The 19,056-nt window shown below is 40.4% G+C and overlaps 1 protein-coding gene across 1 annotated transcript in view; it reads right to left on the bottom strand.

Moving 5' to 3' along the window:
- TMC3 (transmembrane channel like 3) overlaps positions 1–18,707 on the bottom strand; it is a 37,897-nt gene extending 19,190 nt beyond the window's left edge. The window contains exons 1-8 of the mRNA XM_038420814.2: positions 18,606–18,707; positions 15,911–16,077; positions 14,405–14,548; positions 12,410–12,485; positions 4,775–4,856; positions 2,531–2,637; positions 1,542–1,640; positions 1,297–1,439 (exon numbers count right to left, since the gene is read on the bottom strand). Of these exons, the coding sequence (XP_038276742.1) occupies positions 1,297–1,439; positions 1,542–1,640; positions 2,531–2,637; positions 4,775–4,856; positions 12,410–12,485; positions 14,405–14,548; positions 15,911–16,077; positions 18,606–18,707 (920 nt within the window). The remainder of the gene's footprint in view (positions 1–1,296; positions 1,440–1,541; positions 1,641–2,530; positions 2,638–4,774; positions 4,857–12,409; positions 12,486–14,404; positions 14,549–15,910; positions 16,078–18,605) is intronic.
- Positions 18,708–19,056: the final 349 nt, after the last annotated feature.

The following is a 19,056-nucleotide window of genomic DNA, read 5'->3' as shown; positions in this document are numbered from 1 at the left end:
TAAATTAAATTGTTTTAATCAAAGACATTTGTGCTCTGTTTTCTTCAGAATATTAAATATGAGTTTGTGCTGTACAATACATTAAATGAGACCATGTTTCTCTCTAAGTATCATAGAAAATAATTAAATAGGTAGAATTTTACTGTACAACCAATAGTTGGTTCAAATGTGTTCATTGGATCAGTGTAGCAGTCAGAAATTCAGTCACCTCCTCCTTTTCTCTGGACATTTGGCCCATCTGGGTATGTAATAGCCATATGGGCCTACCAGCGTATGCCATTATCATATGACTATGTAGTATTCTGCAGATGTTTCACACAACAGAATACAATGTGCATCTGGTGTGGCTTACCAGAGGCTAATAAGAACTGTAGAAGGGTAGAAGGGTCACAACAGATGGGCAAACAAAGAGTCAATGACCTAAGGCAGCACCCTTTGTAGGTAGAGAAAAGCAAACTTCATCCAGAACCTGAATGTGTAATCACTGTGTGAACCAGTGTCCAAAACACTGACCATCCTGACCTAAAATAACACATCGAATGAAAAAAAGAGTGATAATTTTTGTGTCTGACACAGCTATTACAGCTATCATATTAAAAATCCTCCTGGGCTGCAACTTATCAGACAATTTTAGTTACCCTGAGAGGAAGGGAAACTGAATGGAGAGAGGATAAAGTGACCTTGCCCCACTAAGTACTGCACATTTCTAGATTTATGATCAGCACTGGCAGGCTCTCTTGCCTGTGTTACTTCCATTCCTTCTACCTAAATAACAAAGGAAATAAATAGGCCCACATTTGAGTACTGTGCAGTGTTCCAGTTCAAGCAATACCAAGAGTTTTATGACAGCATTCTTATATTTGTATTTAACTGGATGGGACAGAAAATGTACAGGTAGCAGTTTAAGTTTCTTGTCATAATACTTGCCACATAAAGCCCTCAGTGAAAATCACGCCCTACATCTTCAGTCTACTGTACAGACATTAACTATATAACGCTCCCAACACCCCTAGAGTCTGCTAAACATTACCCTCATTTTATAGACAGGGAAGCTGAAGGAGAGAGGGTAAGTGACAGCAAAAGAACATGCTACAATTAGAGCTCAGGAGTTCCTGGATCCCGGTCCTGTCCTTAATCTACCAGTAAAGATTCCTCTCTGATATTAGCAGGCTTGATACAATACAGGAATTACAGAATTAAATACAGGAGGAACTCTTTGAGGAAGGGGAAAGAATATATCATTCAGATAGCCTGAATATATATCTCTAGCAAACACCAATAAAAGGGAAACATTACTTTTTTAAGAGGATGATGAAGCTATAAGCAAACACTGCCATTCCAACAAGGAAGTAAGCCAGGGGCAACCGATACCCAGCTTTCCCAATCTTCCGATCTCGGCCATAGTAGCCGTAAAATAAAACAGAGTACTGGAGATAACCCTGCAAAGACAACATACAGTCAACATCAGCACCCACACCTGACTAAATTAACACATGAAGAATTCATGCAACAAAGCAATGAAGTGTGCTTTCAAGCCTTGCCCCCAGTGACCAGATGGTGTCCAGGTCCTGTGCTGATGCAAACTGCTTCTTTGGGATGGTCTTGCTGAGAGTGCTTCCAAATGGTGCTCCTGCCAGGAGCTGATAAGAGAGGAAAGATCTTAAAAACGGTGTAAAGCAGACAGTTCTATCACATGGTCTGTCAAGCACAGCCTGAAACAAGCTGCAACAAACTGCCTACCTGAGGGGAAGTATCAGAAGTACTATTACTGTCATTCACTCTCCTAAACTAGAAGCATAGTGACAAATTCTGCATTCAACTCCTGCTGAGATCAATAGGTGTTGGCCATGTATATCTGATGGCAGAATTTAGCCCCTGAAGTCTAATTTTTAGGTAAGTTATTACTGTATAGACATACGAGCTATTAAAGCACAGTCTAATGTATGGAGAAGATCAATTTTTAAATAATTTATACTGATGTACATTAAAACCTGGTTCCTATTAATTATAATTAATTATATTATATTATATTATATTATATTTTATATTGGTGTGCTAGATTTTTCTCTTTATAAATAAGAAAATATAGACACTAAAGGCCTGGTTTGCACAGACAATCACACAGAGCTCCAGCTGAAGTGTCACAGAGTTGTGGATGTTCAGAACATCTGAAAATCAGGCTCTAAGGGCCTAAAACTGAGAGATGCTGAGCTCCGATTTCTCCAGATGAAGTGAAAAGAAGCTTCGGGTGTTTAACACATGCTCTGCACCTTGCAGGATTGGGTCCCTTATAACAGCAATCAGAAACATCTACATTACATTGGTCAGTTGGTATAATGTCATGTCATCTGAGACATTAATGGCAAGTGTTTCTTCTCCTCTGGCAGAAATAACGCTCAACAGAGGAAGGTATTTTAAATAATTTAAATTGTACACTCGAAAAAAATCATTTATGCCTTTGAGCAGAACATTTATTTAATTTAGGAAGGGAAATGCTACAGTCCTATAGATATTGGAGTTATGTCCTAACCTCTGGTAAGACCACAAATGCTCCTGTCATTATGGTAAGCACAATATTGATTCCAAATAGCCATCTCAAAAAGATGAAATAAGAGGCAACTCCGGATCCAAAATGACCTGAAACCACAGGAAATACTTACATCAAATGTGAAGTCTGTCAGAAGCTGTATCACTTATTAATGAAGCATTATTTGATCATTAAAAAAAACTTTTCCTTCTCTGCAATGCACAGATCAAGACAGAGAAAATGCTATAGCATCAATATACAGCACTGTAATATAAACTGCTATTCATAGAAAGAACAGGAGTACTTGTGGCACCTTAGAGACTAACAAATTTATTTGAGCATAAGCTTTCATGAGCTACAGCTCACTTCATCAGATGCATGAAAGCTTATGCTCAAATAAATTTGTTAGTCTCTAAGGTGCCAAAAGTACTCCTTTTCTTTTTGCGAATACAGACTAACACGGCTGCTACTCTGAAACCTACTATTCATAGGTTTAAAAATCACAATAAATATTTACAGTGAAGTAGTTATGATCACAGGAATCTTCTTGGTTCAGGCTATACATATCTTCTTATCTGCTGTTTAAACAGAAACTTGTGTCAAAATGCATGTGTAGCTATTAGTAATAGTTAATCTCTCCTGTTTAGTTCAGCATCTAAGAATTCTCATCTTAAGTTTATGCAAACCATTTTGGTCTGTAAACCAGGCTGGAAATTTAATAAGATCAGTCTTTTTTTAAAATGTGATATTTCCAGTATCTCCTGATTTTGTCTGTACTGAAAATAGTGGTTCCAATTCTGATTTTCACAGTGCATCTTCATTGGCTACAGCAGAACTATTCATAATTCATAACACCATTAAGGAGTAGAGAATCAGGCCCTCTTTGTTTACAATTTTATTACACAAAAATTATGATTTCCACCACTGTCCAGATCATCACAATTGGTCCTAAGTATTGCAGGCTTTGTGCAAAGCAAGTCACATGGGGCCTCAGACTGACAGCCACAATCTCCATTACATAGGTGGGAGTAGGGACCCCGGCACACGACTGGTTGGGTCAGCAATGTTGGTCATTAAGGTGATGCAGAAGCGGATAAATGGGCAGTCAGGGTGCTTGTAATTTCAAGAAGGTCAGAAGGGTTTTAACAACTAGGAGTGTGGGGTGGGGGCAGATTGTATTAGGTGCTCACTGCATGTTGGGAGGGAGTACTACACCATGTAGACAGGAGAATGTTTGCCTATCACCTGGAAGGAGCAGGAAGAGCTCACTGGTACATACACTGCTGGCTCCCTTAGCTGCTACAAACAGGGAGCAGTGTAAAGAGTCTGAATGGTCTGATCTGAACATTCATTTTACAGCTAAATAAATACAGTAGTTGCCAATAAATTGTCATAATTATGGAGCAGTTTTTATCCACGTGAAAATATCTGCAATACAGAAAAATCCCTTCCACTTAGAACAAGATTAGAGCTAGATGTGAACATTGTCAGGAAAATATATTTTCCATTTTTTACCACCTTTAATATAGTTATTACAGGTGGTCTATCACAATACTTAGCTCTTATATGGTGCTTTTCATCCACAGATCTCAAAGCACTTTACACTGCAGGGAAAGTTTAATTTTTAAATATAGACTATATGTGAGGTCTTGACTCCTGGCTCCATTCCCTTTGCTTCTGACAGGGCAAGTGGAGATTCTCTGATTTAGGAGAATTTCTCTTACAAAGCTGGCTCTGTGACATCTGCTCCCAGCTTGCTGATGTAAGAGGCAGGTCGCGGATGGACAAGAGTCAAAAGCAAATGTGGCCTGAACTGACACTGTCTAAATTATACCAGAGCTCAAATGGCTGGATAGATGGCTTTGATCCAGCTTTCCCACTCCATGTCCTGTGCTGAGCACATCTTGGGCCAGACCCAATACAGACATTTGGTCCTATGTCTGTATTGCAAAAATACTTCAGCAGTTTATAGCACTACAGGGCCTTTTAAACTATAGTTGCCACACTGTAGTAACATCATACTAGTATCGCTAAAGACTATGACTGACAAACGAATGTGGTATCTAACACATCAAGAGTAATAAATATGTTGACTTATAATGACAACCACATGACTTTGATGAAACTTTGAATGTTTTTATAATATTGTTATATATTTCACTAATTCAGTGAGTTCAAACATAACCCTTAAGCCTAGTATTTCAGCTTGGTTTGCATTGCACAATCCCACTAAATCTCCATACTTACTTTCTATTTTCTTTATTCTCATTTCCCAAGGAATGAAGATTACCATAAAGTTATATGCAAGCCGAACAAACTTCTTCCAGAGCTAAGAAAAGGGCACAGAAATAAGAGATTTGTATCTTTTGCACATACAGCAATAATTATCAAAAAAGTGTCAGAGTATTTTGTCCAGGTGTTGCATCTTTTATCTAGCATCAGAAAGCATGTTATAAAAACCAACTAAAAAGTTTCACAGCACTCCTGTGAGGTACGTAAGATGCGTAAACTGAGTCATGGTAGGGGGACGGACAGTTCAGAAACTTTCCAGAAGTCAGAGAGCCAGGTACAGAATCCAGGAGTCCCAACTTTCAAGTGCATGCTCTAACCACTAAACCACACATGGATATATGAGAGAGAAGTTTTAAAGATCTTAAGAGAATACATACAAAGAGCATTTTCCTCCACTCTTTTAATATCTGGAACAACCAATGAGGGTACCCACACAAAAATACACTATATTTTAAATTTAGACCCATTTGAAATATACCTGAGATATATTTTAATATATCAGCACTTTATTTGTCTGAAGAGGTATATATTAACAGCGGTACAGAACCTTTAATGCTTTGCATAAGAGTTACATTCTAAGTTGAAAGGAATTCCTCATGTAACATACCTCTAAAGTCTGTGTCCACAATGAGGATAACACCCTACCTCTGCTTTCAGCTAATGCAGTTACTCCTTTAACTCAAATGGTAGAGGCCTGAACTTCAGTGCTCAAGATTCCAAGTTCACTGCTGGTGAGAATTGTTACACTTGCATCTCCTACATGGTAAGAGCTTTGCTGTGGAACGTGTAGGTCAACAGAACAAAAAAGATCTATTTTGCTTTGATGTAGGGGATCATACCTTATTTGCCCCCTCTGCCTACTCTGTGGAGACTCTCCTTCTAGAGAGATGCAAACATTGCTCTCTCTCACGCTCAAATTCCATCTACAGAACAACATCAGGGATAAACTCAAGGAGAGTTGCACAAAAGTGACTGAGGGCACCCTGTGGCCCTTAGACAAGAAATAAGAAAGATAAGAATAAACTAAACCTGTGACAAGGAAAATAAACACTTTAGTGAAGTAAAGTAAGCATCAGAAAGAGAATGCAAGAATAGATTAATTTATGAGTGCAAAGAATTTTAAACAGATTCAGAAATTACCACCAGACTAAGGCAGCATCACAGTGTTTATGTAATCTATTAAAGACTAACAAATTTATTTGAGCATAAGCTTTCGTGCAGCTCACTTCATCGGATGCATTCAGTGGAAAATACAGTGGGGAGATTTACATACATAGACAACATGAAACAATGGATGTTACCATACACACTGTAACCAGAATGATCACTTAAGGTGAGCTATTACCAGCAGGAGAGCGGGGGGAGGGATGGGGGGGACCTTTTGTAGTGATAATCAAGGTGGGCCATTTCCAGCAGGTTTCAGAGTAGCAGCCGTGTTAGTCTGTATTCGCAAAAAGAAAAGGAGTACTTGTGGCACCTTAGAGACTAACCAATTTATTTGAGCATAAGCTTTCGTGAGCTACAGCTCATTTCATCGGATGCATTCGGTGGAAAATACAGGGGAGATTTATATACACACACAGAGAACATGAAACAATGGGTTTTATCATACAAACTGTAAGGAGAGTGATCACTTAAGATGAGCCATCACCAGCAGGAGGAGGGGGAAAGGAGGAAAACCTTTCTTGGTGACAAGCAAGGTGGGCCATTTCCAGCAGTTAACAAGAACATCTGAGGAACAGTGGGGGGTGGGGTGAGGGGGGAGAAATAACATGGGGAAATAGTTTTACTTTGGGTAATGACTCAACCACTTCCAGTCTCTATTCAAGCCTAAGTTAATTGTATCCAGTTTGCAAATTAATTCCAATTCAGCAGTCTCTCGCTGGAGTCTGTTTTTGAAGTTTTTTTGTTGAAGGATAGCCACCCTCAGGTCTGTAATCGAGTGACCGGAGAGATTGAAGTGTTCTCCGACTGGTTTTTGAATGTTATAATTCTTGACATCTGATTTGTGTCCATTTATTCTTTTACGTAGAGACTGTCCAGTTTGACCAATGTACATGGCAGAGGGGCATTGCTGGCACATGATGGCATATATCACATTGGTAGATGCGCAGGTGAATGAGCCTCTGATAGTGTGGCTGATGTGATTAGGCCTATGATGGTGTCCCCTGAATAGATATGTGGACAGAGTTGGCAACAGGCTTTGTTGCAAGGATAGGTTCCTGGGTTAGTGATTGTGTTGTGTGGTTGCTGGTGAGTATTTGCTTCAGGTTGGGGGGCTGTCTATAAGCAAGGACTGGCCTGTCTCCCAAAATCTGTGAGAGTGATGGGTCGTCCTTCAGGATAGGTTGTAGATCCTTGATGATGCGTTGGAGAGGTTTTAGTTGGGGGCTGAAGGTGATGGCTAGTGGCGTTCTGTTATTTTCTTTGTTGGGCCTGTCCTGTAGTAGGTGATTTCTGGGTACTCTTCTGGCTCTTTCAATCTGTTTCTTCACTTCAGCAGGTGGGTATTGTAGTTGTAAGAATGCATGATAGAGATCTTGTAGGTGTTTGTCTCTGTCTGAGGGGTTGGAGCAAATGCGGTTATATTGTAGAGCTTGGCTGTAGACAATAGATCGTGTGGTGTGATCTGGATGAAAGCTAGAGGCATGTAGGTAGGAATAGCGGTCAGTAGGTTTCCGATATAGGGTGGTGTTTATGTGACCATCGCGTATTAGCACCGTAGTGTCCAGGAAGTGGATCTCTTGTGTGGACTGTTTCAGGCTGAGGTTGATGGTGGGATGGAAATTATTGAAATCATGGTGGAATTCCTCAAGGGCTTCTTTTCCATGGGTCCAGATGATGAAGATGTCATTAATGTAGCGCAAGTAGAGTAGGGGCATTAGGGGAAGAGAGCTGAGGAAGCGTTGTTCTAAATCAGCCATGAAAATGTTGGCATACTGTGGGCCATGCGGGTACCCATCGCAGTGCCGCTGATTTGAAGGTATACATTGTCCCCAAATGTGAAATAGTTATGGGTGAGGACAAAGTCACAAATTTCAGCCACCAGGTTAGCCATGACATTATCGGGGATACTGTTTCTGATGGCTTGTAGTCCATCTTTGTGTGGAATGTTGATGTAGTGGGCTTCTACATTCGTAGAGGCTAGGATGGTGTTTTTAGGAAGATCACCAATGGATTGTAGTTTCCTCAGGAAGTCAGTGATGTCTCGAAGATAGCTGGGAGTGCTGGTAACATAGGGCCTGAGGAGGGAGTCTACATAGCCAGACAATCCTGCTATCAGGGTGCCAATGCCTGAGATGATGGGGCGTCCAGGATTTCCAGGTTTATGGATCTTGGGTAGCAGATAGAATACCCCAGGTCAGGGTTCCAGGGGTGTGTCTGTGCGGATTTGTTCTTGTGCTTTTTCAGGGAGTTTCTTGAGCAAATGCTGTAGTTTCTTTTGGTAACCCTCAGTGGGATCAGAGGGTAATGGCTTGTAGAAAGTGGTGTTGGAGAGCTGCCTAGCAGCCTCTTGTTCATATTTCGATCTATTCATGATGACGACAGCACCTCCTTTGTCAGCCTTTTAGATTATGATGTCAGAGTTGTTTCTGAGGCTGTGGATGGCATTGTGTTCTGCACGGCTGAGGTTATGGGGCAAGTGATGCTGCTTTTCCACAATTTCAGCCCGTGCACGTCGGCGGAAGCTCTCTATGTAGAAGTCCAGTCTGCTGTTTCGACCTTCAGGAGGAATCCACCCAGAATCCTTCTTTTTGTAGTGTTGGTAGGAAGGTCTCTGTGGGTTAATATGTTGGTCAGAGGTGTGTTGGAAATATTCCTTGAGTCAGAGACATCGAAAATAGGATTCTAGGTCACCACAGAACTGTATCATGTTCGTGGGGGTGGAGGGGCAAAAGGAGAGGCCCCGAGATAGGACAGATTCTTCTGCTGGGTTAAGGATATAGTTGGATAGATTAACGATATTGCTGGGTGGGTTAAGGGAACCACTGTTGTGTTCCCTTGTGGCATGTAGTATTTCCAGCCATTGACAAGAACGTCTGAGGAACAGTGGGGGGTGGGGCTGGGGCGATAAACATGGGGAAATAGCTTTACTTTGTGTAATGACCCATCCCCTCCCAGTCTCTATTCAAGCCTAAATTACTTGTATCCAGTTTGCAAATTAATTCCAATTCAGCAGTCTCTCATTGGAGTCTGTTTTTGAAGTTTTTTTTTGTTGAAGTATTGCCACTTTTAGGTCTCTAATCGAGTGACCAGAGAGATTGAAGTGTTCTCCAGCTGGTTTTTGAATATTATAATTCTTCACGTCTGATTTGTGTCCATTTATTCTTTTACGTAGTTAGTCTCTAAGGTGCCACAAGTACTCCTTTTCTTTTTGCAAATACAGACTAACACGGCTGCTACTCTGAAACCTGTAATCTATTAAGGAATCCTACTGAATAACAAACCAGATTTCTTATTGGATGAATGAATACAACACCTAATTTTAAAATGTATAAGAGCAAGTAACTGTGAGCTAAGTCCTAATTCTTCTTAGAGACAGGTCTCAGAGTAGCAGCCGTGTTAGTCTGTATTCACAAAAAGAAAAGGAGTACTTGTGGCACCTTAGAGACTAACACATTTATTTGAGCATAAGCTTTCGTGAGTAGCTCATGAAAGCTTATGCTCAAATAAATGTGTTAGTCTCTAAGGTGCCACAAGTACTCCTTTTCTTAGAGACAGTGATCATTAATACTGAACTGCAGCGTAATCACACGGTCTCAACTCTATGTATGATGATTTACTTTGAGCGCATTGGACACATTTTCAAAGGGATCTCAATTCACTCTCTAATTTGTGTGTGGCTAATTATTTTCATAGACAATAGGTATATTTTTCACACACAATGGCATTTGCATGTGCAAATAAGACTGCACAAGTCACTGTGTGTGTAACTGAGGACAAATTTTGAAAGTCCTTGAAATAAAAATATAACCTTAAATATGCACTCAGATTATTTCATGCCAGTAACCTCTACTCACAAAACATTATAATAACTTTTCTTATTTAATTCAGAAATGAATAATAACTTTACTATCTATTGTAAATTGACTATATGCAAGTACAGTATTTTATCAGGTAATTCAAGATAATTTCATAGACATTTTCTTATGCTATCTGCTTCTGTTTAGACTGAAGTAGAGAAATATTGTGTATTCTGTTGATTATTGAATTTCAGGATGACAACAACATTTATGTACATTAGTCATTTTAAAACACAAATTTACAGTAGATCTTGTTATTTTGAATGAATATATATATTAGCAAATGGCAATGTCAATATATTACAAATAGTCTAATCTGCTAAAGCCAAAGCAGAAGCAAACTTTTAATTAATAAATGCATCAATCTACATGGTCAAAGTTAATTAATTTTTATTATGCTATTAAGGTGTTATTGCAAGAATTCACAGATGCTATGAACTGCACCAAAGTCGCTACTTTAATTGGAAGGCAGAGAAAGGGATCAAGCAACTTGTACAGGTTGCACTGCAGATATTTAAATTATATATATCTGGATGTCAATGTGAAAAAGCCTCAAGTAGCATTGATTAAAAAAAATAACTTCTAATCCTGCATATTGATCACCTGAATAAAAAGGAATAATAATTTTCATCTTCATAGTCAAGACTCTGCATAATTTTTATATGAACAAACATTGATTTATTAGTTTTAATCATAATGAACAATACTTTAGAAGTGATTTCATCTAATTGCTAGAAAATACTACTACATACCATTTGCCAGCTCTTTTTTAAAAAATATGGGTACGGTGATGGGTGCAAAACCTACGGAAGGGTTAGTAAACTCTTACAAGTTGCTAATTAAGTATCCTTCTCTCAGGATATTCAACCAGTGAATGCTTATTTTGGTGGTGTAACGCTCCTATTTTGTATTTCATGGTTTGCCAAATGGGCCATCGGTCAATATTCTTCTGGAAAAAAAACCTGTCTCCCTAGTTTAAGGAACAATTCAGTTCTCTCGCTTCTGCTGTTGAATTTAACCCTTTAAAAAAAAAGGGACTTTCTACTTTCCCTAATTCATAGCCGTCAAAGCCAAACACAATAATTACTGGTAACTAACTTCTGAAATATATAGATGTATTCAGAACAGAAACAAGTAAAAACACACAACATGGATAATTAGATGAGATACCCACCGATTTTGAAGGCATTGTGAAGTATAAAGTGAAAGCCAAAAATTTGTTACAATATAGCAAGTATTAACTAATGATGAGTCCAACCTGTGAAATTTAGCAGTTGTCTGCATGCTCAGAGTCCTTAGGCACTTAAATCTTTCAAACCGGGTGAGATTTTGGCCCCAATGAAGTCAATGGCAAAACTTCACTCATAATGTCTAATGTGTGTGTGCGTGCACTCATGTGCCTGACCTCACAGACAGACGAATAAAACACAATCTCCACTATCCAGGAAGGTTGTATTTTTTATCAACTTTTTCTGATGACATAAGAGCAAAGCTAAAGTACTGTTGTTAATGTGTTGATAGAACAAAAGATAAATAGTTAGCTTTACAAATTTTAGTTGGCTGTACTGCATTTTATATTCTATTTCATGCACACTCCGCCCCAAAGTACAAGCACATTATTAAGTTTGTAAATGCAAGCCCTCAAAAGTTAGGAAATACCAGAACGGATGTTGCTTAATCAGTCTCCTTGTGCATATGCATTATGATACAGTCTTTAATTACACAATCATATTAGGGTTGCCTGCCACCTGTCTGGTTTTCACCTGGACAGTCCGGGTTTCTGCCTGTGTCCCTGGATGCCATTTGACAAGCCCTGCTGTCTGTTTTTTTTTGATCTGTGGAAAAGGTGGCAACCCTAAGTGGAAGGAAGGAGGCAATGCAACATCAGTTGCTGTCGCCTCCAGATCCAGGCTGCTCATGCAGCTGGTGGTGGCGCGTGGCCCTGTGCAGCCCACAGGTGGCAGACAAAGCAGCCTCGGCCGTGCTGGTGAAGACCCTGTGAGTGACAGGTGCAGGACCTTGGGGGAAGAGGCGGAGCAGGGGCGGGGTCTGGGGGAAGAGACAGGGCAAGGGCTGGGCCTCGAGGGTTTGGTTACCAGTCACTAGAAAGGTGGCAACCCTAGATCACATACTATCTTTCCACAGGATCTCTACCATAAGTGTTCATAACATTACCTTGAAAACAAAAAGGCAGAAACACTCTTCATACTAAACAACTGTACTCGGACTCCTACTTCAGCACAACAACTCTTTATAGAATACAAATTGTTTGGCTCCTGTTCCCGTCACCAACCTTCTGGCAGACACTCATTATTTGCTGGAGTATTTGAAAAGAAAAAATACTCATGTTACCGGAACGAGGCCCATCCCTCATACATCAAATTAATTTGCAAAAATGTAATTACTAAATTCTTAATAGAAAAAAGAAGCGTATAACTGGATAGTTCTTCCATACAATTCTTGAACTGGGGAGCAGTGTTTCACAGAAAATAGGTACTTCTGTAAATGAGAATTCCAGATAATTGTTATAGGAAAGAGCTGTAGTTTTAATGAAAAGCAGACATACCTCTGCACCAGCTGCCTGGTAACCTCTTGTTCTAGTGAGCCTGCCTTCATATTTCAATACAATCTCCTTAGCTTGTCTGCAGAGGAAAACAGAATCTTCATTTCATGTAACCAAAAATCTTATTACACTTTGAACATGGGCCATACCACGCATAAATGAAAGTTGCCAAGTAATGGGAAATATTGTCACAACAAACTACCTGCCCAATCCTGAAGTCCTTACTCAGGCAAAACTTCATTTCCTTAAAATAAGAGTATTGCTAGCCATTTAAAATCAATGGGAGTTTTGTCTGAGAAAGAACCAAAGGATCAGATCCCAACAGTTTGCAAAACAAATGTAAGATTTTCACTTTAGGGAGAAAAAAGAAAAGGAGTACTTGCGGCACCTTAGAGACTAACAAATTTATTAGAGCATAAGCTTTCATGAGCTAGAGCTCACTTCATCGGATGCATCCGATGAAGTGAGCTGTAGCTCACGAAAGCTTATGCTCTAATAAATTTGTTAGTCTCTAAGGTGCCACAAGTACTCCTTTTCTTTTTGCGAATACAGACTAACACGGCTGCTACTCTGAAACCTGACTTTAGGGAGAGCGTCAGTAAAATTTTTTCTTGTGCCCTGATCCCTGGTTTTTAGAATTTTTCTGTAATAATGTAACCTAAATTGTCTCAGAGTAAAAGCATTATAATACCTCATTCAGTTCAGTTTATGTGGATACCAACACTTCTCCTGAAAGTATAGTCTAAAGCATGGGGTTTGTCAATATAGCAATTGATTAATATTAAACTACTGGTAACATTTTAATCAGAGGTATTATTCAAGATATGCATACAGGTCTAATCCTACTTCCACTAAAGTTAATGGGAATTTTTTACTTTCGTGGGAGCTGAATAGGGGCCATAGGCAGTCAGACAGGACAGGAACAAGGCATTTGCTCATCCATGACGGCGACTCGGGTTTAGCTGCAAATTATGGACTCTCACTCCAGGGATATGAGAAAATTCCCCCTTTGCTTCCTAAGACAAGGCAAAGATGGGCAGAAAAATGAACCTACCTTGTTAGTAAAGTGCCATTCCAGCACACAGTGAGGTGACAAGGGAGAGATTTCATAGAAGGGGAAACAAAAGTCAAATGGAATGCACAGTGAAAGGACTGATGCAGTTTAGATAAGATATTGGAGAAAGTTATGAACTTTTATACTGTGTTTCAAATTTGGAACCTTTAACACTTATGGCTTTAAACTTTGTTGTCATGATGATACTACATTGCATGTTGTTAACAGTCTACATGTACCTCATTAATCTGCAAACATGGGCACTAGTCTCTGGTATTTGAAACAATTTAAAAGCGGAAGTGCCAAATTCTGTTCCCTCTTCCACCAACGCCTCATTACTTTCAAACACAGCTTTCCTGAATCGTGGGAAGTTCTGCTGTTTTTGACAGTGTTTCACAGAGCACAAGGACAGAATTTGGCTGATAACATATTGCTGAGTATCTTTGACAGAATGTACAATACATAGGGTGACATTTCAGTGGTCCTTCCTGAGCATTCTAATGCAGAATCATTGAATAGTTTTAATATTCCAGATGGCTCAGGAAAATCTCTGATCACCACTAACCAACAATACAAAGATTCTGAATTTGGAGCGGAAACAAGGCTGAAATGGTAAAGAATGAAGAGCTGTGTGATATCTATGGCACCCTGTAGATGCTGGGCAAAGAGAAAGACAAAGCTATTCTGGCCTGATCCAAAGTTCAATGAACACATACAAAAATGAGCTGTAATAAACTTTTAGAAGCTTTTTAATTTTCAAAATCCTATGATTCTCAACCTTGTACTACTCTATGATGGAGTAGTGGAAAGATAGCTGCTGCATGATTTTCTGGCAATTGTAAACCATTCCTATGCTCACACCTAATTTAGGTTAACAAATTTGTGAGAGCTGGAAAAGCAGCAATAAATGGTAGGATTGAAAGTGTCCATGAAAACTCTATTACCTGAGTGCCCTCAGCTTGTGTCTCATAGGCCATGGTCTGCAACGGATGTTTGCCATGATCTCTTTTTGAAATTGTATATTCTGGAAGATCTGCTCTGGGTCATTGCTGTCAGCATTTAAATCTCCATTATCATCACCTGAGTTACTGAAGAGACCCAGACCCATGGGGGACAAACACAAAACAAGTTATTCCCATTCAGAACTATTGCAAAGAATAGACACATATACAATCCAGTCTATAACAACAGCATAACATCAGGAGCCCACCAAACTGGAGGGAGGATTGGGCTGATTTCTCTGCTGTAGATGGAGTCACTGCTTTCCTTGGCTACTCTTAGAATATCACTGCCAGAGATGACATTTATCCCTGTAGCTCAAAAAAATACTTCTGAAGAGCAATTTTTTTTGCCTTTGAAATGTACCAGCTTGCACTCAGTATCAAGCATTTTGGGGTACCCTTGTATCCCTCAAAAGGAATTCAAACCCTCTAGTTCCCCACATTTCAAACCATACAGCTGAAACACCATGCTGTCCTGTCCTCAGTATATTTTTCAGGAACTAAGTGCTATGTAAACATTTCCAGCAAGTGCACTTAATACAAATGTATTTGCCATAAACAGCACTACCTTCTACTTTGATTGTGATTAGGATTCAGTGTCTCTTTGTTAAAATGGGGACAACAAATGCCTAGAGTGCTTTAGCCCTTCAATCCTCCACACTGCGAGTACTGGGGATTAACTGTGGGACCCCCTGTTACAGGGGCACCGTAAGAGTAGCACATCCCTGAAAATGAGACGTACCCAGACACTGGCTTCTGCAGACAATTATCTTTTTCTGATGTTGTTACTGTATTTGTTGAGCTAAACAGTGCTTAATTTGTGTTAGGGCTTGCCAAGACTGAGCCTCAGCACCTCTAGGCTTGGCAGTTCATAGCCCTGGCACCTCTGGGCTTGCTGCATCTGTTATGAATGTTTAAAAAAATTACTTGAACCCCGACACCTCTTTCATTACAAATTAAACAGTGGAGCTAAGGATCTCAGTCCCTGTCTGTAACGCATACTGTGTACTGTAAGTGAAGAACAAACAATGTTCATGCTTACAGGGGAGCTCCGGCAATTAAGATTTTCTTTTATATAAACAGAATTGCAATGTTACATGAAACAAAACCAAAAATTTTGTATCAGCTTCCTACATTTGTTGGGAATGACACCCACTAAAACTTCCCTGCAGCTTTGCTGAAAAATGTGATACCTTTGGAATCACTCAAATAAATCCTCACTGGAAATCATCTCACTGGAAATGATTTTGGTCCTATAAGGAACACGATTAAAAAAAAAAGGATTTAAGGAAAAATATAATGAAAGGTTTCCTCTCTCTCTTCATGTTCTTATTCATCATTTGGATAGATTATAGCAGAAAAATTAGAGGGGTGATGCTTCTTTTCACCCAGATCAATAATAGTTTTATCCAATTTGCATTACAAGTAGAACAGAAGAAAATCTCTCACCTGTGAGGTGGCTCCTTGTATGTGTACATGCTGGCATGCTGCCTCACACTTTTTTGCCTTTTGCAGGACTTTGTAGTTTTCACTGCAGCAGACCCACGTACTGTTGTCATTCTGGCAATACCTGAAGCTGTGTTAGCTCCAGTTGCAGCAGATGGAATTCTGGAAGGCTAGAAGGAAGACTTAGGCTCACGGGTGAAGTACCTTAAACAGCAAGCCTTATTATCTGGAACTAGAGAGCACAGAATGACTCCCGAGCCCTGCAGAAGCAGAACACTACTCGCCTGCATCTGGTGCTCCTAAGAATGGGAAAGACCTGAAACCTGACAATGCATAGATAGTCTTAAAGTGGCAGTACACAAGATGCTCAGTCTGGTATCCTTCAGGCATTCTACCTAGCTTCCCAGAGTGTGTCTGGGCATCCTGCAGTCCAAAATCCAGAGCACAGATGCCATTGCCACATATGATAGTGTCTAATCTCTAGGATATGTCTGCTCTGCAGTATAAACCCAGGGTTCAAACCCAGGTTGAAGTCTAACCACTTCCACCCCATTTGTTTACACACAAATTGTGCTAACCCTAGGCTCAGACCCCAGGGTTCCAGGAGCCCCCAGCGGTAGAGGGTCCGAGCTTGAGTCAAGCTGGGACCCAGTGTTCAAGCCCTGTTGCTTTGCAGTGTAGATGCAGCCCCATTGGATTCATGCTCTGGGGGTCCACTAAAAGTATTCTGCAATCCCACGGCCCGACTTTCTATGTCCTCTGGACAGTCAAGTTTGGTGGAGAGTCAAGTTTTTCCACTCTGGATCATGAACAAACGGTTCCTTTTGGGAGGGTGCTATGAAGTCTGAGATACGAGTAGTTGGATGCGGGCCTGCATAATGCAGTGCAGATGCTGAACCCTCAGGTTGGGACCCAGGGTTCAACAATTCCTAACCTGAGGTTACAAATGAGTGTAGACTCACAAGTCCTAGGTTAACAAATCCAGGGTCTGCTAAGGGTGAGGGTGCTCCAGTGGCTCAACTGGCTACCCCCTAGTATTTATAGAGCGGTGCTGAGTAGAGACATGCTGAAGTTGTGACTTCAAACCTCACCTGGAACCCTGGTTTTCATTAACCAAATGGCTTCTACTAACCCTGGGCTTACATTGCAGTGCAGACATACCCTTAAAGGGCCAGAACCCACAACACTGCACTGAGGTGAAAGCACAAGTTCATATTAACATCTGAGTAATACAATCAAATGCACTGACAGGCTGCAAGAGTCTCTGCCTCGCCACCTTGCATGAGGGCCTCGGGCAAAATAGAGCTGTCAACATTTTTTCTTTGTCTTTACTAACAGCTGAAAATATGATCTCCTTTTCCCACATAACTTATGGATCTTGAACTTTTCCCATTGGGGAAGACTCAAGCAAAATGGAAATAGACTCCGATCTACTGAAGAATCCTCCCTCTCTTCTGGACTTCAGGCTGCAAAAACCTATCATGTTAACACAGCCGTTGGGTGTAGGAGTTAGAACTGCCAAAGCACAAAAGTCTATAGGGCATTTGATAGAAACAGCTGAGAGAGGATTACCTAGTTCACCAGTCTGACAAGCCTTAGGCAATGACTAAACTGACTCCTAAAGCAGGTAATTTCAGCGATCAAGGCACCTATAAACAACAGGCACTCTTCCTGCCTCTTTACAATTTCAGAAAAGGTTTGGGAGAAAACTACCAAACACGGCCCATGGTAATCACAGTAGCAATGGTTGTGGAATGGACCTAGACAATTATGTGGATCCATTGGCCAAAATCCCTGCACCTGGGTAGGTGGATGTGCATTGGGCATGGCTGTTACAGCAGCCTGTGTGCTGTAGCAGTGGCTGCAGAAGAATGCCCAGAAGTTCCCAACTAGGGAAGGAGGGAGGATTCTGTCCCACCCTACCCTTACAGAGTTATGACTAGGGCTTTACTCAGGAATCTAGGATCACACCTTTTATTTAGCCTATTTGTTAAAAAGTAAGCTCTGATATTTATCCTCTGGAATCACATCAGTCATGGACCCAATGGATTCAATTTCATATCAGCACAGACCTAGGATACAGTAGCAAGCCTAACAAAATACATACATTAATAGAAGCACCTTGTGCAATACATATATGTAAATATATCATACAAACATAACATGGCATTTGTGATGCCACAGTTATGAGACACCTAGCTACTACCTGACCTTACCATGTGAAAGCCCTATCTGTGCTTGCTGCGTGTCAGTCCTCCAACACCACCAGCCTGCCTCCCAGGTCTCGCTTTTGCTTTACAAGTTAATGATAGCAACACATCAACCCCAAGTCCTCCAACCATCCCTCTATAATGCCCAGCCCCAATCCACTGGACACACACGGACTTCCTAGATCCTCTGTTTCCAAAAAGGACCAGCACACCACAAAACACAGCTCTGCTTAACACACAGCATGTAGATTTGTTTGTAGAGGAAGCAAGTATAAATTTATTTAATAAAAAATAGAAATTCAAATGGTAGTAAGCAGAAATACTGGCAACAAAGGGTGACAAATAAAACAAAATCATAGGATGCATTCTAGACTCTAAACTTAACTAATAAGACATTGTCATGTCACAGAAAGCAAAAGCTCACCCTAAATTCTGCCAGTGTATTACAACCAGGTTTGGCTGTGGTCTTCTGTTCATGAAACAAGCACGCTGCCCTCTTGCCTCCTCAGTGGAAAGATCCAGAGTTCTGCTCTGTCCTTCCTGTTATAGTCCAAAAATCCATTGTCTGCATTTGCAACCAGGATCGCCATCCTCATTTGTGCTTTTCTGTCTAGCATCAACCCTGGAGACTGTGCAATTACTTGTTAGCATTTTGTTCAGACTGTAAATGAGTGCCCATTGTGAACCATACAATACTCAATTTATATGTTGACAGACAGATACATAAACATCTCTTGTCTGAAAGAAACCCATTTCTCACCTTTTTGTCGCAGACCTTAAGAACATAATTTTCAGTACACACACATAACTTATTCATACATATATTTTACCCTGAGTATGAAGACCAGTGTGACAGAGGCTTTCATTAGACACATTTCATGATATTCTTTGGTGAACTACTCTGTGGATACCAGACCCAGGGGAATCCCTGATGCACTC

The sequence above is a fragment of the Dermochelys coriacea genome, chromosome 10, assembly GCF_009764565.3.
Source record: "Dermochelys coriacea isolate rDerCor1 chromosome 10, rDerCor1.pri.v4, whole genome shotgun sequence".
NCBI lineage: Eukaryota > Metazoa > Chordata > Testudines > Dermochelyidae > Dermochelys > Dermochelys coriacea.
Note: the sequence above shows the minus strand (reverse complement) of the source record. Positions and strands in the feature narration are given on the sequence as shown.